We start from the raw sequence: 26,199 nt of genomic DNA, 5'->3' as shown, positions 1-26,199 counted from the left end.
AAGGTAACCCCGACAGAAAAATCCACCAGAAAAGGCAACGGGAAACTACTCTGGTCATCTTTTCCCAGGAATCACTATAGCGAATACATTCAATAAGCAGTTGTCCTGGCTGCGGAATGCAAGAGTAGCGCAGGATCGAGATGCTTTCGCTGTGGTGACTGCCAATGTCGGAGAGACCTGACAAGGCACCGCAAGAAGAAGAAGGGCACTGGGTAGTTAAATCAAATGTGCCGTATCTTGATCATCGGTTACATGAAGATAAGGAGATTAGTCTTACGCCTCAGGTACCAGTCCAGGGACAATAAAATACTTCGATGGAAAACCACGGTTTTCCAGTTATTTGTGATTGACCTACTAGGCTGGTATTATGTACGGAATCGCGCGCAGAGATCGCTCTGTTAGCGTGTATTTACTACGTAAATACGCGTTAAAAATGCGATTTCTACGCGCGCTTTTGCGTTCAGAATGTCATCCTAGAATTCTGGTTTTATTTCGAACACAGAACTGTATTATATATCCTTCCAGATATTAATTTGTAGTTATTGATACAACAAACGAATTTGTATTATTGCATTTATGTTTACATTTAGAAGCCAGGCGTGATGTGGTCCAGATTGGAAGAGAATGGCTCTACCCCCCAGCCCAGCTGCTTCGATATTGAGGAAAACTCGAGCTGTGGAAGCCCACCTGTGTTGCAGGAACAAGTGGGAACCCTGAAAGTTTATAGCTTGAATTATTATTTTTAATCTTATTAATAATAAATGCACTGACATAATATAATAAACAAAATTCATATAAATAATTTTAAAGGGGTCCAACGAAAATTTTTAAGATTTCTTTATTTTAAACTGCATTTTCCCATAGAACAAATCAACTACATGTCTTTGTTAAACTTTTTGAATTTACCTACTTTGGAGATCGCAGGAAAATAACAGACCTAATATTTTTATATAAATCATTAAACTTGATTGTTGCGAACTCCTAGATTTAATAAATATTAATAAAACTTTTTTTTTTTTTTAATAAAAGAAATATTTGCGTTCTTATGATTTACCCAGATATTTAATTTTGAGGGCCATTTTCAACGAGTTGTAAATAACTCACTATTAGAAAATGGAATGGAGTTGGGGTAGAGTGGGATTCGAACCACGATCGACCTTCGGTCCGTGAGTCCGAGACACTAGCCACAGGACCACAACCCGATTTTTAAACATAACAATACGTAGAACTAGACAAAATAGTCTATATTATTGTCACCCTTCTCAAACCAACTATCTTTGTCGAACACCTATACCGCGTATACACAGACATATCGTATACTCTCATATCGACATTTTTAACTCGAGTCTCTGTGAATTAAAATCATCTCTCTATAAATATTTTATGATGTTCTATAGTAACGATTAACGAATTATTTGTGAAAGCTACTTATGCTTATGATCTGATAGTTATTCATCGAATATTTTTTATATCTTTTTTATGCTGACATACATGTATATTTTCACAAAAAGGGCGCTATATAAATTATCCAAACATTATTATTATTATATTACAGGGTGTTCTTTAAACCCTGTCACATCCGAAACCACAATGATCAGTATGGGCAAGAGGACATATTAGCATATTTAAACATATATTTAGAACAAAGAAAATATTGAAAAAAACAAATGGTTGTATACTTCTGCAGGGGAGAAGTGAGGGGAACGCGGCCCAGTATCAGATTCCCCCCTTCCCCTTCTCATTTCTCCCCTGCAGAAGTAAGCAACCATTTGCTTTTTTTGATATTTTATTTTTTTAAATTTTATTTGTTCTAAAAAAATATTTTAATGCGCCAATATAGACATATTAAATATATAGACATACAAAAGACTTTTGTTGGTGCTGTGTTGGGTTTATGTTTTTTAGGTAATAATATCACTGTAATTTAACAACATGGCACTGTGTGCACAACAATAAACATAAATAAAATAAATAATAACAATCAAACAAAAAAATTAAACAAAATAAACAAAATAAACAAAATAAACAAAACAAACGAAACAAACAAAATAAACAAAATAAACAAAACAAACGAAACAAACAAAATAAACAAAATAAACAAAATAATCAAAATAAACAAAACAAACAATATAAACAAAATAAACAAAATAAACAAAATAAACAAAATAAACAAAATTAATAAAACAAAAAAAAATAACAAAATTAACAAAATAAACAAAATAAACAAAATAAACAAAATAAACAAAATAAACAAAACAAACAAAATAAACAAAATAAACAAAACGAACAAAATAAACAAAATTAACAAAAAAAAAAAAATGAATTAGATGAATGAAATAAATAAAATATAAAATAGAGAAGTCGGTTACCTGCAATGATGTCTCCTCTGCTCCATTAAACAGGAAGATAACATTGTGTTTCAAGCGCACATCGGACTGAGAAATTATTCGTATTAGTTCTATCATGACAGCGCAGGAAATTCCATCATCAGAAGCCCCTGAAACCCACAACCAATTCTTCATTTTTAATATGTATTTCATTTCTATGTAATTATCCTTTTTTTTAACACTCTGTTTTACCTCTTATGTATTCTGTAAAAAAACTATTTTTTGAAATAAATTTGAAAAAAAATAAAATACCTGGACTTCCAGGCATTGAATCAAAGTGACAATTGACGAGAATACTATGCGTCTTGTTGGATCCTTCTATCATGGCTACGACATTCTTAATATTGTCATAAACGTTTGTAAACCGCGGCTTATACTCCAGTGTGTATGCCCCACTTCCTTGTTGTATCTAAAATAATGTACATTTATTTATTTAAATATTTGTACGATTTCCTTTACGGGAAGCTTAAGAAATACTCGTATGACAGATATAAACCCAAGTATTCTTATCTATGAAGCAACAATAAACCCACCTATAAATTACTGTTTATTGATGTTTTTTTATGTTCTCAATGAAGGCTCGCACTTCGCCTCGACTTCAAGTTGGATTACAAAAACCGATATTTTTTTGTGAATTTTGTATTTTACCGAATTCAGTAAAATAAAAAGAAATCATTCCCTTCTATCTACCGAAGTATATTATGCACACAGAACTATCTAAACATACCTCACAAGACGGTTTCGCTTTCTTTCTAAACACAGATTTTACGAATAATATTAATATTTCTACAATTCTACATTAAATCGGAATTGCTGGACAATCATTAGCACTGTTTACAAATTATCTTAGTGAGAGGACTCAAACTGTGTCCGTAGTAAACAAATGTGCTTATACTTCGGTGTCCCTCAAGGAAGTGTTCTAGGTCCGTTATTGTTTAACATTTATATTTATAAATTATGCAACCTACCGACTTGGGGCAAAACAATAACTTTCCCTGATGATACGGTAGTAATATTCAACTCCGAATCTTGGATAAAAGCAAAACAAAAATGTGGAAAAGGTGTCCGATGCGTAAAAGATTGGTTAGATAATAATTTAGTTACCACAATTTAGTCAGAACAATTCATCTGCTTTAGTACTACAAAAAAACTGAACCTGATTTTTTTTCCATCAAGATCCATTCGTGCATACCAAATACTTTGTGCAAATGTGAAAATTTAGAACAAGTAAATTCAATAAAATACTTAAGGGTCATAATAAATTCTAAACGTAGCTGGGAAGATCAAATTTCAATGCTCGAATGTTCAACTTATGAGACAAATTTACTTTGCTTTTTGCCAAAACAAACAAATATTTCAATTTAGCTTGGGCAAGTTGCTCTCGTTCAATTCTTGAACCAGTGAAAATAGCACAAAAATGGATCATGAAGATCATTCTTAAAAAACCTTCGAGGTATCGAACGGAATATCTATTCGTTGAGTTTAAGATGTTGTAAGACAATTGTTTGTGAGGTGCCTCTCTCTCCGATCACGCTACAACCCATATCGAGCTTTGGCCTCCTGCAACTTTCGCCTCCAACTCTGTCGGTCCTCAGCCGCCGTCTTCCAATTTGCCACTTGGAGAAACTGCGCTGCATCCTTTCTCACTTCATCCTCCCATCTCAGCCTGGGTCTTCCTACTAATCTCTTTTCTCCCGGGTGTCCGCTCATTATTGTTTTAGGGACGCGTGAGTCAGGCATTCGCTGTACATGTCCGGTCCATCGTAATCTAAGCATCTTCATATGTGCCGAGATGCTCGGGGCCTGGTATATATTGTACAGTTCTTCATTATACCGAATGCACCACTGATTATTCTCTCTCACTGGTCTGCTGTGAGGTGCCTACTACTTAAATATTATGATAAATTAATTGAGGTCTTTTGACCCAACCCAACCCAACAAAATATCGTTCAGCAACACAAATTAACTGTATTCTCCCATTTGTATCAACTGCCTTTGGAAAAAGCAATATAATGTAATTGCCCAAAAAATATTAAATGATGTAATGCCAAATATTTGAAGACTCAAAATGTAAAACAAATTTTAAAAATAAGAATAACTTTTTCTAATAATAATCTAGTTGGATTTGATCAATTTTTCAATAATTATTACCAAACCACCAATAAGTTTTTTTAACAAGTTATTTATATTCATCATTTTACACTAATCCGGAGATAAAAGTGTCATAATGGCAAAAGATAATTATGTGGGGGCTTGTATAAATATCTTTGAAAGTAATAAATGATTATGTTGATACATTTATGATCACCCATAAAGATATTTCGGTCAAAACAATACTTTAATAGAAAAACCACACATTCATCCAGAATATTTTATTTATCACTCAGATAAAAGCATTTTCAAAAACTGTTAGGCAGTAGTTTAATGAAACAATAGTTTATATTTTATGTTAGTCTTAAAAAAACTGTAAAAAGCTTAAACGACATTTATGGTCAGTGTGTAGAGTAAACATTCGTAGAACTGAAAGAATTCTAATCACTTATGAATCATTTATTTAGCGGACCAACTTTGAAATGTACTCTCCTTTACCCAGGATACATAGGTATGGAAATGAATTAAAACAAATATTCGATATCTTCAATACAAATTCTGTTCATGAATTAAAACGAATTCTCACTCGTTATTTTTTAGAAAAATAACGGATTTATTAAAAAATATATTATTAAATTAAACTTTGTTTCCTGGAATACGTGATTTTTTATTTCTTCATTTAACATGTAAGACATAACTTTAAATTGTACATTGGTGGATTTATTGCCAAATGGCAACTTCTTCCAACCAACTGATGATGATGATTTCACTAAATAGAGGTATTATTATTATTATTTTAAAAAACTTTTATTTTTTAAGTAATAATGTTGTATTAATTTTTTTAATTATTATTATCTAGTTATTCTCAACTTTACTGTGTTATATTTATATTATATTATAGTACGTAAGATTTTCTCATGGTTATTGCTATCTTTATTTAGAAATGTTATGTTTCTTTTTAACTTTTTGTATTATATGTTTACTAAATTGTTTAGTTTTAATCATTCTATTATTTTATACTATGTACTACATGATTATTGTGCACTACTGTGATTATTTCTGCAAATTATTATTTTTTGTAAAAGGTTCTTTGGACCGTTGATGTATAAAAAATAAATAAATAAATTTATAAATGTTATTTTATGTTGTAAAAATTAAAGGATGTTACATTCTGTTATATTCTTGTATTTGGGAGCCTATGCTAAATAAGATCCTGACGTCACTGCCACCCGAGAGAGTGCAAGTGTTCTCATATTGCTTAATCTCCTCCTTCAAGCTCAGACCTTTAAAATAACGGGCTAATAGGTAGGGGGCAAATGTTCTCAAATTCTCGACTAGCGAGCCACATGCGGCTTTTACCACTCGAGTAAGGGTGACAGCGCCCAAGTTCAACTTTTTATTTGATTTATTTCGTTTACAGATCCTTGAAAAGAACTTCTAGGACTATTGCTGTTTGGGTTGTTGAGGATATTGCAAATAGTGGCATTGAATGCATGGAAAAGCATCATATCAAACTACGAGGAATATCCAGAAAATAAGAGTACTCTTTGTTTGCTCTCGTGTTGTGAGATTTTTTTCCCAAAAGTTGGCAACAGTTATTGGTAGTGGAAGGTCTTTTGAACACAACGAGCACCGGTGACCTTTATTAATATCAAAACTTGTCTTGTAGTGTTCGTTTCTGTGAAAAATTTTAATAAAAAATCCCGCCAAGTGCGAGGTGCGCGCTGTCATAAGGTTCCTTTTCGCGGAAGGAAAAACTCCGACTGAGCTTTTCTGAACTCCATTGTGACTGGTGATGAAACATGGGAGGCTCATTACACCCCTGAGACAAAAAAACCGTCATCACAGTGGCGGCACACTAGTTTCTTATCTACCGAAAAATTCAAAACCTCAATTTCGGCCAAAGAAATCATGGCGTACGTGGCAAATAAAAAATTGAGTACTTTCTCTTACTTTCTGGATACGCCTCGTACATAAATTTGTTCTAATTTCAACATATGGGGTTAAATGAATGGCCGAAGTGAGAAAGGTTTAGTTTCTATTTTAAGGCAAAAATTAATCATAAGATAGTTGTTTACTATTGCACCATTCATTAAGAAGCGCTTCAAGATATCGTCACAATTGTTGCTATAGGTCTTTATCGTCGCCAATTTAATGAATTTTCACTTGAAATACAGAGTTAATAAGGAAATGTTCGAAGAGAAATTTAGCTCTCCAAATAAAACTTAATTGGTGTTCTGCTAATCTTTGGCTCATTTGATTTATAAGTTTGCTGATAACTGGTTTAACCAGTAGTTCACGGAGAAAGCGGATTCTTTAGCAATATAAATTTTATGCCGCCTGTCAATTAATAAATATTTTTGTTGTGTCTAGTGGCATCTACGCAGGTCTACCGATGAATAAAATGACTCACCTATAGTCTATATTGACTCGCCTATGGTCAATATTATTTTTATTAGTGTGCATCTGGGAATTATGTTCACTAGATATGGAATGACAGAAAGATATTGAAAGGAGGGTTAGTGCCGGGAACAGAGTAAACGGTGCACTTAAATCGACCTTGGCAAATAAATGTTTGTCACAAGAGGCAAAATTGGCAGTTCACAACGGAGTCCCGGTCCCGTCCCTGATGTATGGGAGCGAAGTATGGACTTGGAAAAACAGGGATGAAAGTAGGCTGAACGCTGACGAAATGCGATCTCTCAGGCGAATGTGTGGTAAAACCATGTACGATAGATGCACAAATGTTGAGATCCATACATTATGTAAGGCTGAGACAAGCACTATCGACAAAATCAAGAAAGGAGCTCTGCGCTGGTTTGGACATGTAGAACGAATGGACAGCGAAAGAACGGCTAAGAATATTTACAATGCGAATGTTGATGGATGCAGAAATAGAGAAAGACATGGCATGACCAAATCCAACAAATACTTAAAGATGGACATGTCAAAAGTCGGAATAATCGGCGCGCGTATGAAGATGTATGAATGTAGATGAAGCGAGATTTGTATCAAAGATAGAGTATTGTGGCGTTCTATTCTCTCTACCTGCCCTTACGGGGAAACGGCGTGATGGTTTGGTTTTATCATATTGATTTATTTTTTTGCATAATCCTACCCCATAATGTTAAAAATGTATCAAAATTATTAAAATATTTTTTTGCCGAATTCTTCGAATTCTTCTGTTTTGTCTTTGCAAACATTTCAAGTCATCGCTATACGATTCGATATGTTGATCTATTTTAATATGTTGGTCAGTTTGCACGTGCTATTTGGTCGCTTATTTCCAGCGATAACCATAAAAATCTAAATCAATCATAACCTTAAATGTTATTAAATATTTGTATATACCTACTTACCGACTTTTCTATGTATACCGGTTTTGAGACGTACCCGTCAGGGTACTAATCAAACCAACATGCAAAACCCACTGTACACCTTCACCATAGTTGTTGCACAAAAATTTAAAACCATCACGACACGCATTTTAATAAGCAACCTTTCCATGCACTGATAAGGTTATGAAAATATTTTATGTTTTGGGAGAAATAAATGAAAAAATAGGGAGGAGATGATGGAAGGGGCGTGAGTTTAATAGGTATAGGGTGACCATTACAATGGAACATCGTATAATAGGCTATATTGAAGAATTGTTTGAAAATTGATCAAAAGAAAATTATTTTTTAAAGCTTTCTTAATGATTTTACATTACCAGACAGCTATATCTACAGCGATAGGAAAAGTCGTTTTACTAGAACGCAACAAACGCACTAAATTTTCTGAACGCACATTTGCGGTCGCAGGCCCTATGGCATGGAATGCTCTCCCAGCAGAAATACTAAGCTGTGAAAATGAAGTAATGTTCCTGAAAAACCCTAAAACCTAACTGTTCTTTAAATTATTTGAATAAAAAATTTAAAAATAGAGTTTAAGCCAAATGGAAACCAATATTCTTGGAATTCCTTCCCAAAGTTGACCCGATATAAGTTATCAATAGTAATAATACCTCATATAGCAAGGATTGTGAACTGTGTGCTTTGAGCTGTGCATCTTTAAGTTCCGAAGTAATGACATTTACAGCCATAACTTCGTTCTGTGGAGTTCCAGTCAGTCTTGGTCCAATATCTGTAAGTTTTTTCAGGAAAATTGCAGACCTTTCTCCACTGAACAGCTTGATGTTATTTTTCTGCAAAACAAGTAAACATCAAATAAGAATAAATTAATAATGCCATTTTATAAAACTTGTACATTATAATCATCATGCCTATTTAAAGGTTTATTTAATCTTTCCTTAACCACAGGCATTTTCCACATAACGCCAATACACAAATCCAATGATGCCAGTGACTTAATCAATTATAGACCAATATGTATACGAGAGTGAGATTAAGAAATCTTACCCAAGCTGTTTGAGAGTGTTGGGCTAAATAAAATCTCACCTAGCTTTAAGCACATAGTAATTGCCAGAACAACATGGTTTCGAAGTAAAACAGTCGACCACTACAAACCTTCTCTTATAAGACTTTTATATAATACAAGCCTTTAAATCACAACCTCAAGTCGATGAAATATACAGAAACTTCTCTAAAGCCTTTGATAAGGTAAACCATATTATACGTGCAGCTAAATTTGTTGGACCATCTTATTTAGGCTCAAGAACTATCTTAGCAATAAAATAATTGCTGCAAATCTAAATGACTATCGCTCTTATGAATTAATAGCTAGATTGGGGTACCACATGGATCTCATCTCGGTCTATTTCTTTTTCTACTATTTACTAACGATATAACAAAACAATTTTTTAATGTAGATTTCTTGCCATGTGCTGATGATTTAAAACTATTTAGAGAAATAAATGGCACAAATGACAAACTTGACCTTCAAGATAATATACAAAAACAAAATGCTACATGACACAAAGAGTTGACGTGTGACCTTCATGTGTTTAGATTTAACAAACAAAATATGTCTACTAAAACACTTTTAAAATTGAATAATATATTAAGATTTTTTACTTAATTATACCTTGACAAGGTAGTTTGTGTAGCTTGGAAACTAGTCAGTAATAAAATAAAAAATAAGTGATTAAAAAATGAAATTAAATTGTAATAAATATCAACCTATCCTTAATTAAGTCCGTACATCAAAAAGTCAACTGTATCTATAAAATTACAATGACAGGTATTAATGTCAAATGTTGTTATCATTTTTTTAATCCAAAGGCATGAATCTCATTAATTGTAAATCCCAAACAACTCGTACATTGCATGCTCATAATAACACACTGTGTAACATTCTCCACTCTGCCTGTGCTTAAACATCAACATTCCCTCAACTCTTCCATCTGTTGACTTCGGCGAAGTAAAAGAGCTAAACCTTTATCATGTGTAAGAAGGGAATACGGAAGTCTAGGCATTTACAGCCTCTCAGTTGCAATTAATTTGGATCTAATTTACTCTTTGGCGAGGAAATCCAGCATGTCTGCAAACATTTAAGAAATATTTAAAAAGATTAAAGATATTTTAAAGAACCTACCATCCGTGAAAATTTTCAACCCTTATCAGTTCATGATTTACCTCTTCGTTCTAATTTTCAAAGTACCCTCTTAATACCCACCCACAATTTCTCTTTTTTACCTAACTCACATGTAGTGTCCATGCGGCTCGACTGCGGAATCATCTCCCATCCACCATCAAAGATGTTACTAAAGTATCTCTGGTTAAATCACGTCTGAAGAAACATCGCCTTTCTTTTCCTTAATCTTTCCCCTTTCCTCTTTATTTCCTTTTCCCATTGAGTAATATTATCGATTTAAGGTAATTTATATTTATTTATTTATTTATGCAAATACAGTTATTTCCTTTTTGTATATCTTTAGTGGATTGAGTTTTTCTACTGACATTTCTTAGTGGAATTTCATTTAAATAATAATAATAAAAATACGTACCTATATGGTTTTATTTCACTTTTATTGAAACATATATTTTAAAATTTAATAATAATAATGATTTTTTAAAATATACATTAAAAAAAAAAAATTAAGTTATAAAAGTATATAAAATACTGTTCAGCACAAAATTTTGCTTTGCTACTTGGTAGTATAAAAAATATTTTTAAATTTGTAATTTTGAATTCCCGCAAAAACGGTCATTGCATTGGCCACGCCCCTAATACGTAACGATTCATGTTTATTTGTCCTGCCCTTACAAATTTATTTAGAACATTGTCACGAATCTTGACGTCCCAACTGCCAAGGCCAAACATGTTGCGTTTTTCTAGCAACGTATTAAAAAAAAAAAAATTTACATTTATGCATGAAAACATTTCTCCACAATATCTAAATTGATTTTCAAAACACAATAAATTATTCTACATCCATTTTATATATTTTTATCGGTATTTTCGTGGTATGTGATATTTCCCTATTCTGGCAAAGTCTGAACACAGTGTCTAACATAACTATCGAACTCACTCTAAACTTCCTTTTGTCATAACACCATATCTCTCACGAAACCCTTATTGTCCTAATTCCAATAATGGGTATAATCCTCCGCAAAAACCCTAATCCTCCTTATACCATTCGTCCCTGGCAACTTCTCAGATCTTTAAGCAGACGGAGCAGGTCCTAGAGCATAGTCAGTGCGCTGTTCTCTGAGTTAGTCCACTATTTAGTTTTGTTTAGTATAAAATATTAATAGGACTCACAGCTTCCTCCACGGTGACTACAGTGGGAAGATGATGGTCTAGCAGATGTACAATGTAATATGCCAGGCATCCCACCATTAGGACTAATATTGGCCACCTCCAGGATATGGAGTGAATACTGGTATGATCTATCCTCTTGGTGTTCTCCACCTTGGCCCGGTCGGTATTGGGAACCGGCTCAAGGCCAAAATGGTCTGCTGTGCCTCGGCGAGACATATCTGAAAGAATGTTATAATTGATTTATGTGGGGGTCAAGTCTAGTGATCGATGAGACAGGCACGTTCCAAACAATTTTACCTAAAATATAGAGCAACGGCCGAATAAGCAACTCAGCATGTTGTATTGAATACAATGTATCATAAACATAAACTTATAATACAAGAAATCAAACACTGATTTGAGTCTACTGGACGCTTTATTTTATTTTTACAAATATAAAAACAAAAATTTAGTGAGAATTGTTTCGCCTTAATAGGGCCTTTTCAAACGAATGTGAAGATTAGATGGATTGAATGCCGGCAATAGAGAGTCATCGATCCATCTTTTCTGTGGCCTTCCAACATTTCTTTTGTTTGCCCATGGTCTCCACTTTATTATTCTGGGTGTCCACCTGCCATCATTTTGCCTCGCCAAGTCTCCGGCCCACTGCCATTTCAATTTCACTGCACGATCCATGATATTCACGACTCCGGTTCGGCGTCGTTTTGTTTCTTCATTTTTTACTGTCCCCTAGACATACACCGAGCATCTGTCTTTCCATGGATCGTTGCGTGCATTTTGATTTCTGGATACTTTTTTGTGTCACAGACTTGGTTTCTAGTCCGTATGTTGTCACCGGCAATATGCACGATTCATATACTTGTATTTTTAAGCATAAAGAGACTCCTTTATTTGAAAAAAAAAACAGTTTGCAGAAAACTGCCCTACCGCGGTCTGGTTATCATTCTCAAGTTTGACTTTGTTTCCTAGAAATTCAATAAACTACCAGACAAAACTAAACAAAAGACTCAGGCAACCTTTACAAAAGATGTTAAAAATATTATTATTAACAGTAGAATTTGAATTTTAAAAGTGAAAATATTTTGTTAAATGTATGTAACCCGTAAGGGTTTATCAATAAAATTTAAATAAAAAAAATAAAAAATAAAAATTTCCATCTGTCAGATTGTCGAAGAAACAAAACGGAAATTTCGTCAGTGTTGCCAGGGTAGAATTTTTTTACCCTACTTTGCTCATCCAATAAAAGAACTAATGAAAACATCGGATTTAACATAAAATATGTTTTAACATCATATAAAAATATCAGTTCTATGTAAAATAAAATTTGTTTTATATTTTAAGTTCAAAGTTCATAAATTCAATGACTCTTATTAAATGACCCTTTACTTATCTATTCTGTTGTGTCAATCAATGTTTCTGCGTGAACAATAAAATTTTAGAGAAATAAACAGATTACTTTTTTTTGCCTTACATTTGTTTTTTTTTTTTTTTCCCATCAAACAACATTACCCGGTGACTTCACGAATGCACGCGGCGAAAGTAAGGCGGAGTGGGGGAATTATTGGACACAGTCCGATGTATTCAAATATGATTCTACGCTCCTTCTGGACTATTCTATATTCTATGATTAATTTATTTAATCTTGATGACTTCCAGGGGGGTGAAATCCAGTCTTTTGTCTTCAAACATTTGGACCGACCGAAGTTTCGGTTGGTAACTACTAAACGAAAATAATGTTTTTATCACAACATGTAGTATAGATTCAAGATTCAATCAACAAATTAATAAAGGAGACATTCACTCTAAAAACAAACGTGCTTTTAACACTTTGTATCCCGGAGCCGTGTAAACTCAGTCGGAGTAAATATTTACCGGACCAACTCGGCGCGAAGAGTAACAAAACAACGTTTTCATTTTAACGTTAAGAAAATTTAACAAACTGGGATTTTGGTAAAATAAACATCATTTCACTATTTCATTGTTCGCGAACTTTGAATTATAAAAATGCTGGAGAAAAACTTTGTTTTGCATAAGCATTAAGCTTTGTTTCGTATCAGTAAAACATACTGCGATCTTATTATTAAGGTAAAAAAAATGTGTGATTTTTGCTTCTTTTTTTGCCCTTTTATGAAAAAAATATATTCATTATTGGTGTAAAATTAGTTTCATTAGGAAAGGCATGTTTTTACAATTATTAATAAATACAAAAGTCTATTTCATTATTGCATAACTATTTATTTTCATCTCCCAACTAGCTAGAAAGTTCCGTGTTAAGTCGAAAATCTTATGACACATATCAATGTATAGGTATAAAACACATAATAAAAATTATTACATATCAAAAATATATTAAAATACAGATAGCTTATATAATTATACATGGTGTGGCAAAGTTAAAATCATGTATCTTGAACTATTTAATAATTATATTATTAAATTAAATTATTATTTTTTTTAATAAAAAAAAAGTTATGTGATTCCATGGAATTATAATAATTTTACACTAATGTACATAGTACAATAATTAATTAAAAAATTTAGTAAACAGATTACTTAATAATTTGAAGTTTTAATTAGCAATAGTTTAATTACACATAAACAAATTATTAAGCATTATATTAAGTGTATTCACAAATATACATTTATATTAAATATCAAATATAATAATTTAGTAAATGGGGTCTAGAATTCCAACCTATCTAAAAAAGTGCATTTTATCGATATCTACTGACTTTTATTAGTACTTTTTAGCTGCTGGTAAACTATGTGAAAATACGGGACCGGGACACAACGCATGGTTATAATAATCACGTGTTTACACGGCTCCAGGATACAAAGCACAAAAAATAAGTGAGACCCTGTATATGTGCAAACATTGCAATGCGCAATGTGGTTCTCCTAAAGGCAAAATTATTGACAAAATTATTTTCCATTTTTTTTTAATTGTTTCAATTGAATTCAACATCTGTTTTTTTTTTTCTTCAATATTGTTTTTATTTATAGGAAACATATTCGAAAACCATATTTGCCGCAACAAATCGGTTTCTTAGAACAGGCATTTGCCCATATAGGAACCGATTGCAACATTAGGCGTATTAATATTTCTGGCTTGCCGACCCTTCATATCCTGAGCCTACTCCTAGTACAAGCAGAATTTGCCAGAGTGTTTTTTGTGCCATTTTTGTAACATTGTATGTATAAACTAATAAATGAATGAATGATTAAAATAAGTATGACACGTTTGAATTGATTTAACCCAGTATTTTCGTAATTATGACACTTTTAAGAAACCCTTCACAAATCATGAAATTTCACAAAAATGGGCCGGGCACAGGGTAAATTCTATGTGTATTCGGCCGATACTCAAAGTTTTAAAAGTAATTAGCATTTTTTACTCACTTATATGTCGTTCACGCAGCATTTTAACTTAAACTGTGAAAAAATAATGAACGTTGACTAAACTAAGTAGTTTTATACAGATAGATTATTTGATAAGATAAGAAATAACTAAGAGGAAAATCCTCATTCAACAATTTTACTAACAATAATGCATAAAACGTATATTATTACTACTACCATCATCGCTTATCTCCAACAACGGCAGTTGCAGACCTGAGATTGGTCGCAGGATTCAAATGGCCAAAGATTCAATTGGCGAGATCGAGGTATATCAATGAACACAAAAAAGCGGTTGATGGAAGGCCTGGTATTCTCAGTTTTCCTATATGGGGCTGAAACGTGGACAATGCGCACCTACGAGAGGAAGAGGATCGATGCATTCGAAATGTGGTGTTGGAGAAGGCTGCTGCGAGTGCCTTGGACAGCCAGAAGGACGAATGCATCGATACTGGAAGAGCTCCATATTACAACTCGTCTATCGGTGGTGTGTTTGAGAAGGATACTGCCTTTCTTTGGACACATATTGCTAGACGTGAGCCAGATAATCTAGAAAAGGCAATAATGTCTGGCTGATTTGAGGGTAGGAGAAGCCGGGGTAGAATCCCATATAGATGGACTGACCAAATAAAGGTGGCTACGGGGCTAAAATTTGACGAGTCAGTAGGTCAGGCTGAGGACAGACTAGAGTGGAACAGATTAATCAGAAGTGTTCATGGTGATCACGATCCTCAGCATTGAGGGACCGACTTGAAAGAAGAAGACCATCACGACATTTCCACGTAGCAGTAGGCAGAGAGAATGGACCGCCACACTAGTATATCCTGGCATACATTCCTAGCTTCTTCCACATTTATACATCTGGTCATAGATGCCCTTCAATTCTGTCTACTTTCGACATGACCAGACAAAATATTTTGGTTTATCTGATCATGCCACGTCTCCCTTGGTCGTCCTCGTCTCACGTTACCGTTCATTTTAGCCATATACAGGGTGTTCATTAAACCCTGTCACATCCGAAACCACGATGATCATTATGAGCAAGAAGACATTTGGGCACATTAAAATAATGAGGAGGGGGAAGGAGGAGTCTGATACTGCGCCGCGCTCCCCCCACTTTTCCCCTGCAGAAGTAAGCAACCACTTGTTTTTTTAAATATTTTATTTTTAAAAAAATCCTTTGTTCTAAATATTATTTTTACTATGCTAATATGTCTTCTTGCCCATACTGATCATCGTGGTTTCGGATGTGACAGGGTTTAAAAAACACCCTGTATGCTTGTTTTACCATTATTTCGTCGTCCATTCGTACTACATGACCGAACCGTATCAGAGACCCTTTCTCAATCTTATCAATTATGCTTGACTCCGATTTACACTCCCGCCTGATTTCATCATTCATAACCCTGTCATACATTGATTTCCCACACATTCGTCGAAGAGATCGCATTTCAACCGCTTTCACTCGGATTTCATCCTTCCTCTTCCTGTTCCATATTTCACTTCAATACATAAGTGTTGGGACTAAAACTTTGTTGTGCTCGGTCAGTTTAGTTTCGATTGACTTTTTTTTTTGGCAATTACTGTGCTTAGTGCGCCGTTCATTTTGTTGCCCGCATTCACTGTCCTTTTAACATCTTTTTCTACTCTTCCATCTCTTCCAAACATGCTTTCTAGATACACAAACTCTTCTACTTGTTCGAGACATTCGTTGTTTACATTTATTATGCAGTCAGTAACCTCACTCCCCCTTTCAAATACCATAACTTTTGACTTACTTTCGTTCATCGCCAATTACCTCTCCAGGCATACATCATACATTCTAGAGACTATTTAATAACAAGATAAAGTACAAACAGGTAACGCAATTCCAGTTGAGGCCATCCAACACATTCGAATAGCCAAGTATTGGTGTGTCTCTACAGGCTTCCTAAGAATGTGTGTTTACATTAGTTTTTTAATAAAAAAATATTAAAAATAATTGACTAGTTTAAATGATTTTCGACACAACCTAAGATGTTCATTTTGCAGAAAACTGCTATCCCTAGTAAAACTATTTATTTATTTATCTATTCAAAATTACACTAGTTTAAATATTAATTAACTTATTAAGGCTTTTTAGGCTATGCCCGTGTCAAGCCACAATAAATAACAATAAAAATACATAGTTAAATTAATTAGATCAAATTATAATGACATAGAATAACAATCTAGAAAAAAGGTAAATGTAATAAATAATAAAATTCCAAAGAATACAATGCAAAAAAGATAATCAGAAATAATTTTTAAAATATAAATTATACAAATTAAGAATGACACAAATATATAAAATAATGGTAAAATTAAAATCAACAAAATAATAGTAATATATAGAAGTATTAAAAAAAACACATTATTTTATATTTATATTGGGGTACTTAATTGTAAAGAATCACTGATTTATTTTTTTATAATAACTTTCAAAATAGTTAACAATGCGTTTAAAAATAATAAAAAAAAAATTAACCACAGATATCTCTGCTTTTTGCTTTTGTCAAATAACACCTTTACCCACTCATGACTAGAATTAACACCAATGTCTAAGCATCTGAGAATAAATTATATTTTTTATTTATTAAAAGTGTATTTTTTTAAATAAAGATTATCTATATTAGACTAGCGGACCCGACAGACATTGTCCTGCCCGAACGTTGGCTGCCTGCTTGGAAAAAGACTTTACATTGATAAGTAGGTACCCAGGTTGAATGTCGAATTATAAAATAATTCATTTTCAAATATAGAATTCTTTTTGCAAGTTTCGAATTAATTTCTTATCACCAACAGGGGTGGACTTGGTTCATGAATGCGATTTTCAAAAATGTATTAAATTTCAGATTATATTATTTTAGTATTACCAAAAATTCAGTAAAAAGAAATACATGGGAAGAAATTATAAGGAACTTTGGAAGAATAAAGAAAGAATCTAATTGGGATCCATAAAAAGCGAATGTTGTTTGTCAACATTCAAAAACAATTTTTTTTAACACAAAAAAACAACATCCATCCATTTTTTGTATACGCATTTTCGTCGAATGCAACCGTGGTAGATCGATGAAAAAAAGATTTATGCTTGTAACTTAAAATGGAAAGATCATATTACTTTGGTTCACTAAACCAATTAAACGTATTGGAAAATGAATTTACATATTTATTAGATTAGGGTTTTTTTTTAAATCAGCAATTTAAAAACAGCTTATTACTCGATTGTACAATCTTTGTTACAAAATGGAATTGTTGGATGGGCTGGCACATATGCCAATATATTAAACCCTCTTAAAATAGTACAATGATTAATTATAAAAGTAATTTTAAAGAAACCCTCAACATTCAATACAGAAAGTCATCATCTTGAGTGGTTTATGCTATGTATATGTGCCGCATGTAATGTATACGTTTGTGTATGTTTTATATGTGCGTTCATGTGTGTGCGTGGATGGCTCGGAGTGTGCTTTCGGTATTTTTATTTATTTAAATTTATTACCTCCATGGAAAACGCAAATGTTAACAATTGTTATTTTCTCACTTGAAATTCTTCTTTATTTATTTTTTTGTCACATTTAATGTTTATATCTTTTTCATAATTTATGAAAACTTCATTGATCTTTTTATGTTAAAAAAATGTTGTTTTAATAATTATTATGTATAACTGTATGTTTTCTGAATAAAATAAAATAAAAAATAAAATATCCTTTGTTATTTTTTTCTCATGTTTTCATATTTTCAAAATTATACAAACTCTAATAAATAAATAACTATACAGTGTAAGTCACTCTTCAAGCACAAAAGTTAGTCTCTTTTATTGGAGAGTTACAGCTATAATATTTACTAGATGTAAAAAAATTGATTTGTATAAAATAAAAAAAAGCATGTACCACTTATGAAATTTATTATTTAAAAAAACTTTTTTTTTACAGTTTCTATTGAACATTTTGATATTTACGAACACGCGCAGCGCAAAAATTTACATTTCGCTGAAAACCGCACGTAAATCGGTTAAGCCGTTTAGGAATTCAGTGAAATCACACGTACTGAAGAAATATATATAAAGATAAACGTTTTTGGGGGCGACACTTTTAACCTTATCTTAATAAAATGAAGAGTATAAATTTTACTTACCCTGGCTAACAATATATATTAAGTACCCCAAAATCTCTCGTCAATCTGTACTAAGTACTCACAGAAAATCAAACACACATCCGTTATTCTGTAAAAATAACTAATTATTTAAAGCTTGGGACACTGCTTGTAGAATACACAAAAACAACAAACTAAGAGTATTATCACATTTCTGGCCTTTTTAACCTAAACGAGATATTTGTGGTATAAATCATAAAAGATTACAACTCATATAAAGATAGGTATTATGTTTTATTGCATCAAATGTGACGTAACACGAAAACATGACGTTTTTTTTACTTCTTTTATCATTTTAAAATGAACTTTCAATAAACATTGTTGTATTTAAGAAAAATGTGTTTCAGATACCTAGTTTGCGTAAAGCTTGTATTACATGGGTCGGAAAATAATATAAGATCTTGTGCAGTTTCTTGTACAATAATTGTTGTGCCAAAAAGAAATTTGTCAAGTACATGCGTTTTCGGTTAAAACTTGATTTCAAATCCGATCAACACATTCAAATATTAACATATTACAACAGAGATGAAGAACATTTTAAAGAAGGCAATTTATAAGTCTAGGCATCTACAGGGCTTATAACCAGTCATTGGTTGGTTTAAGTGGCCACTTTACACACTGTATAACATATAATGAAATAATTCAATTAGATGAATCTCACTTGCAGAAATAAAGGTTTTAGCTCTCTAACTTCACAAACATCAACAGATGAAAGAATTGAAGTAATGTAGATGTTCAAATATGGGCAAAATGGAGATTGGAGATTCATCTAATTGAATTATTTCAGTATATGTTACACAGTGTGTAAAGTGGCCACTTAAACCAGCCAATGACAGGTCATAAGCCCTGTAGATGCCTGGACTATATTGTCTTCTTTAAAATGTTCTTCATCTCTGTTGTAATATGTTAATGTTAACAGCTCAACTCTCAAATCTCAAATCTCAACTCTCTATTAATGTTCATCAAAAAGTTCTTAGGAATAACATTCTTCTTCATACTCCTTTTGTCTCATTTAATTATAGAGCAATTTTTCAAAGTTTTTGATTTCTTGGCCGCCATTGCTCTAACTTTGACGATTTTTTACAGAATTCAGGCTTATTCCATAGAGGAAGATTTCACCAACAAAATGGAGCTAAAAAAAAAGAAAAACTCTTTACTCGTTTACCCAGAATAGCCGCAAGAAGAAAGCATTTCGCAAGTTGCGCGGTCGCCTTTAAATATAAATGTACCCCCAATTATTAATGTTTTTGGACATTTTGAAGCTTGTTTTGTTCACTAAGAATGCATAAAAAACTTTCAAAAAATAATATTTGTGTATGTTTATTTATTCGTCCACAACTGTCATTCGAATCTCACCCAGTTTTCGGCCGTTTAAACTTTTCTGGTCCCCTTAATGCAGTGTTTCCCAGCCTTCTTTATGCCATGCCGCGCCGTAGTCTTTTCAAAAGTCAGATGCCCCACCGGGATCTTTTTTTATTAAACAGCAGGTAAATTTTTAAACCATATTGTAATATGTTTGTAAACATTGAACCCCTAATGGTATTAAATAACACCTTTTCTAATACATATTATAACTGAAACGATTACAAAACACAAATTGAAAATGTAGCCAAGTAGAATAAAATAAAAATGAAAACAATAATAAAACACAAGTGACTAGCTTAGTTAATTTCAGTCTTAGGTCCCCTCTATGCCTCTATGCGTTATATCCAATCGATTTCGTTTTTTAATGAGTAAATCGCTTATGGCGCTCAAACCACATTCCACCAAATAAGATGAGGGAAAGGGTAATAATAATTTTCTGGCATGCAAAGTAATATTAGGATATTTTGTGTTAGTTTCTTCGCAGGCGGCCTCCGTGGTGTAGTGGTCAAGACGCTTGACTCACGCACGGAAGGTTCCGGGTTCGATTCCCGGTGAGAACACAAAAATTAAAATGTGATTTTTCTCAAGCCTGGTAGTTCTGTAATGTAATTCACCACTGTAATTAGGCCTCCTGGCCTGTTGTGATGCAAACAAAATGAAATGAAATGAAATGAAATGAAATGAAATCCATGACATTACTTCTACATCCTTCACAGTTTCTGTGTTTGTAGATAATTATTGAAATTGTAACGAGTTTCATTATATTTTAAGCACAATTTGGCGTATATTTCAATTTTGTGCATCTCAGGCATTTTTATGACTGATGAGTATTCCCCTTTATATGTGGAATGCCGATGTGTCTCATCTCAAAAGAGTGGTGCCCACCTCTAAGACGTTTTTTTTTTTTTTCTTTATTAGGGCCTACTACCAAAACTTGATAACATCGGCCAAAAACAAGTTACATTTATAAACATAAGAAAAACATAAACAGACAGGAATAACAATATACATACAAACAAAAGACAAGAAAAATATAAGTACAAGAATAACATCAAAATATCAATTGTAATAATAAACACATATCCAAACCAGTAAAAATTTCAACATAAATTGAAATAGGCACTAACAGAAAAACCCACCAAAACCCGATAGTGCCTATTTAACAGAAAATAGAAACTCACAGTAAAATTAGAAAGAAGATAGAACTTGTCTTAAACTTTAATGAGAACTACTTTTTCTAAATTCAAATTCGCTGGCTCTTGTACAAATATTAACTATATACGAGTAGTGTAGCTTTCGTAAATAGTGCAGATAAAGAGAGCGTGATTATTAGAGAGAGAAAGGTATAATCCGTTGGTCACATACGTCCTGGCTGTCCGCTGTTGTATGTTTGTGTAAAAATAAGATGAGCCGTTTTTTATTTTGTACGCGGTTTTTAAAAATGTACATTATTTATATTGTTATGATAATTATAAAAACCAACACAATATAAAATTACCACAAACCGAGTCTTGTAGTATTTCCTGTGAAAATAAAGTTTATACTTGCAATTATTCATCAAAATTGATTAAAGCGCCATCTACGAGGGCGGATTTATAATGAAACTACCTAGCGCTAGATGGCAGCACAAACACAAAAAAGATCTATTTTTTCCAAATTGCGATCTGTTTAACGGCAGCTGTTAAAATGTCACCCAAATTCATCGATTAGTTTATTTGTTGTAGTCGTTTGAAGTAAACAAATTTTGTATTCAACTTTTCTTGAAAAATGAATAAAAGTGAATTTCGTACAGTAATTAAACACTATTATTTGAAAGGGAAAACGGCGAAAGAGACTAAAAAAAAGCTCGATAAACATTACGGTGAGTCTGTTCCGTCAGATTACTTGGTAAAATATTGGATTGCGGAATTTAAACGCGGCCGAACAAGCACTGCAACAATACCATCAACAGGAAGGGCAAAAGAGGTGGTTACTGAAGAAAATATTAAGAAAATCCTTGATATAGTTATGAATGATCGCCGAGTGAAGTTGCGTGAGATTGTTGATTGTTGATTTTTGGCGTCAATTAATAACTGTTGATGAAACGTGGGTGTTCCACTATACCCCTGAAACCAAAAACTACTCCGAAGAAGTGAAATGCAAAGGCAGTGAAATCGGCTGGCAAGGTTATGGCCACTGTGTTTTGGGATGCACTCGGAATATTACTCATCGATTATCTTGAAAAAGGATCCACAATCACAAGAAAGTATTATCGTGCATTATTGGATCAACTGAATGATGCAATCAAGGAAAAACGACCACATTTAAAGAAGAAAAAAGCTTTCTTTCTTCAAGACAACGCACCGGTTCACACAGCATTAGATACAATGCTGAAATTACGTGAAATATACTTCGAATTGGTTGATCATCCACCCTATAGTCCAGATTTAGCTCCTAGTGACGTTTTCCTGTTTCCAAACTTGAAAAAATGGCTCGCAGGAAAAAGATTCAGCTCAAACGAAAAAGTGATTACTGAAACTAACGCGTATTTTGAGAGGTTCCCGAAATCGTATTATTCAGGTGGTATAAAAAAGTTGGAATATCGTCTTACTAAGTGTGTCGTGTGTTTTATTTTTTGTATTTACATACTGAAATATTTTTTAAAACTATTAAAAACTAAAAAAAATACAGGTCGCTCTTCTGCCGCCTGACTGCCGAGCTGTTGAAATTAAATTTCTAGAACATTTAAATATAAAGTATGTTTTGGTCAGGTGAATCTTCATTTAATATGGCTCTGCTGTTAATTATGAGCAGTTTTTAATTAATACTTAAGTACTAAACAAAACTTAAACCATTTAATTATTTAAAAAATAACCACGTTAATCAAAAAAAAATATAGACTTTCTTAAATATTTATTATAAACACATAATGTAACTAGCATAAACATTATAACAATAAATAAAATACAAACTCCAATTAATTAATATAATAATAAGAATGCTAATAATGATGTGTAGAGACCTATAGAGAAATGAATTTACTAAAATTAAATGTATTTTCAAAATCAATATTAATATTGAAGAAAAAGATTTTCATAAATAAATAAAATTACCTGTAACAGATATTAAATACATTTCCACAAAAACGCGACCAGTTTGGCCTTAACAATTGTGACGCCAAGATTCGTGACGACGTTTTAAAAATAGAAACAGTCACAAACAAAGGTGAAAATTTAACCAAATCGTGACTTATTAGGGGCGAGGCCAATGCAATAAACCGTTTTCGCAAGAATTTAAAACAATAAAGTCAAAAATATTTCACATGGGTTCGATAAAATATAGAGCACTTTTAGGGCCCCGATTATAATGGAAAGTTGATAGAGTTATCTTCGACTGTCTATAAAGAAAAATCGATAATTATGTACGAAAATGAGTATTTAAGTATCTTCGTCGGTAACCTATAATTGAACACGTTTAAAAGAAAAAAATGTATGCGTATTCTGCTTTTCATTCAGAAAAGTTTTGACTAAAACTCAAAATAACTTTTGCTATAAAGGTTTAAATATGTTTAATTAGTTGCCTGGGCTCCGATTACAATAGATAGTTAACAGAGTTATCTTCGACTGTCTATAAAGAAAAACCGATATGTGTGTACAAAAATGAGTATATTTGCATGAACATTAAAAGTAACTTCGTCGGTAACTGAACATGTTTAGAAGAAAAAAATGTATGCATATTCTGCTTTTCTAACAGGAAAATTTTACTTTGTAGATAAAATTTAAGATAAATGTTAACCTCTTATTGAAATCGGGGCCCTGGTGTTATGTGCGACTTAAAAATTCAGATAAAAGCCTAAGTCAAAATATACGAGACGGCCGTTCGTCCAGCTATGCTTTAGAGATTAGAATGCTGGACCATGAAGAAAAAACAGCTGAAAACAGCAAAAAGAGCTGAAAATTGAGCTGAAATGAAGATGGTCAGATAGTCTGCAGGTGTTACTTAGATTGATGAGATAAAAAATGAATATGTTCGCGGCAGTTTCGAGGTCGCGCATATTCCGAAAAAACTTAAAGAAAATAGACTCTGATGGTTCGGACACCTTAATAGACGGAATGACGACCACGTGGTCAGATTTGCATTCGATAAAACTGTAGTGTAAAAAACATCAGAACACGTAAGCTGAATAGGAGCTTATCCATGGAGTAATTTGGGTCCAATCAGGGAAGCCAGAGAGGAAATCTTTATAGTCAGAGGTCATATATTTCTGGTTCTCTGTGTCATGGATATAGTTCCCAGATATGCCGATGTCTACCATTGGGGTCGATAAAAAAACATCTGAAGAAACCTGCAGAAAAAAACAATAATAATTACAAAAAAGCTATAATATAATATAAAGGGTCGTGGTCCCGTGTTAGTATTGTGGACTCACGAGTCAAAGGTCCGAGGTTCAAATCCCACTCTACCACAACTCGATTTCCATTTTTCCAGCACAAGTTATTTACGATTTTTAGGAAGTAGTCTGAAAATTGGAATATTTGAGTAAATAATAAGAACTCAAGTATTTATCTTTTTTTTAAAAAAAAAATAGAAAAATAATCATGTTCTTTTTATTTTAATTTATTCATACATTTGATCATATTACATACTCGTACATTTTTTGTACACTTTGCCCAGCAAACAAGGGTACATATCCCGTTCCAAGCTAGGCAATTACATTTAAAAACATATACACACATATATATATACATTACGAGCAACTTCTAACTCTTTTTCATTTTATTCTCTGATAAAACGCCGCGTTGTTTTCCACATAAAATTTCTGTGGAAAATATTTCACTATAAAGTAGATACTAATTTATTTATTTTAAATTTTTGCATTTTTGGGCGAATTATAAAAACCATTCGTTTTAAAATGGCCAATTCGTATGATTTCCTTATTTTTCGTACGTTTTACCCGACTACACCCTTGAATTGAGAATAAAGTGCAAACTACGTCATCATTAATGATGAATTCATCTTTACAAATGTCAGAATCCATGTTAAGTATGAATAAAAACGAGCAAGACTCGATTACAAATAACGAGAATGACAATTTATTTTTGGACACAATCACAACTTCAGGAGTACATAAAAGAAAACCGATCGGCTTGACATGTGGATTCCCTAATGTGGGGGAAATTAAATTCACACAAATATACTAATATTTCGCCATTGGTGCTCCAATACAAATTCAACAGTGAGTAATTCTGAGCTAGTCTTATATTACGATTGTAACATTTTGTCCCATAATTTGTCCAAATTAAACACCTGGTGTGCCAACAAAATAAATTGCAACTCAATATAAGCAAATGTCAAACTATGAGATTCCATAAAATAAAAAATCCTGTTCTTTTTAATTATATGTTAAATCAAATTAAAATTGCTGATGTTTCTACCGTGAGCGATCTGGGTGTTTTGTTCGCTTTCGAAATTATTATTTAAAGAGCACATTATTAAAATATCTAACAAAGCTGTAAAATTATAAGGATTTGTACTTAGAACCGGAAAAGATTTTAACAATATAAACACAATTAAATATCTTTACACATCTCTAGTTAGAAGCCAACTAGATTATAATTCTCCAATACGGTCACCTTATCAAATCACTTTCTCAGATTCTATTGAGAAAATTCAGAATTAGTTTCTTAGATGTATTAATTTTAAGATGGGTTTTTCTAGTAATCAATTAAATTATCTTGACTCTCTTAAATTAACTAAATTGAATGAACGAAAAACATCGACCGATCTTACGACTTTATATAAAATAATAAAACCAATGTTTGATACCCGATCTACTAAAGTTGATTTCATTATATGTACCACCTAGGTTAAGCAGAACATCTACAATATTTTATTGTCAAAATTGTCGAACGGTAGCTCAATATAACTCACCTATTGTTAGATAACAGAATACCGGGAATGAATATGCATCACATTTTGATATATTTAGTTTATCTCTGCCTAACTTAAAAAATAAAGTGACCAACCTATTTTTATCAAAAAGACTAAATCAACTCCAGGAAATTGGGTTGGAATAGTTATAATTTGATTGATTCATGTATTT

The 26,199-nt window shown here is 32.5% G+C and overlaps 1 protein-coding gene across 5 annotated transcripts in view; it reads right to left on the bottom strand.

Annotated features, from left to right (window-relative positions):
* LOC148284430 (endoplasmic reticulum metallopeptidase 1-like) overlaps positions 1–18,888 on the bottom strand; it is a 46,439-nt gene extending 27,551 nt beyond the window's left edge. For 4 of the 5 annotated variants that reach the window (XM_088240075.1, XM_088240091.1, XM_088240098.1 and 1 more), the window contains exons 1-6: positions 14,583–14,711; positions 11,184–11,401; positions 8,485–8,664; positions 2,640–2,796; positions 2,370–2,497; positions 585–713 (exon numbers count right to left, since the gene is read on the bottom strand). In XM_088240075.1, the coding sequence (XP_088096201.1) occupies positions 585–713; positions 2,370–2,497; positions 2,640–2,796; positions 8,485–8,664; positions 11,184–11,401; positions 14,583–14,604 (834 nt within the window). In that variant the 5' untranslated portion in view covers positions 14,605–14,711. Of the gene's footprint in view, positions 1–584; positions 714–2,369; positions 2,498–2,639; positions 2,797–8,484; positions 8,665–11,183; positions 11,402–14,582; positions 14,712–18,734 lie in introns of those variants that run through there. The other variant, XM_088240081.1, reaches the window with a different exon arrangement.
* Positions 18,889–26,199: the final 7,311 nt, after the last annotated feature.

Source organism: Micrasema longulum, unplaced genomic scaffold, assembly GCF_059751315.1.
Source record: "Micrasema longulum isolate JH-2025_06_02 unplaced genomic scaffold, ASM5975131v1 h1tg000120l, whole genome shotgun sequence".
NCBI lineage: Eukaryota > Metazoa > Arthropoda > Insecta > Trichoptera > Brachycentridae > Micrasema > Micrasema longulum.
This window is presented reverse-complemented; position numbering and strand designations above follow the sequence as displayed.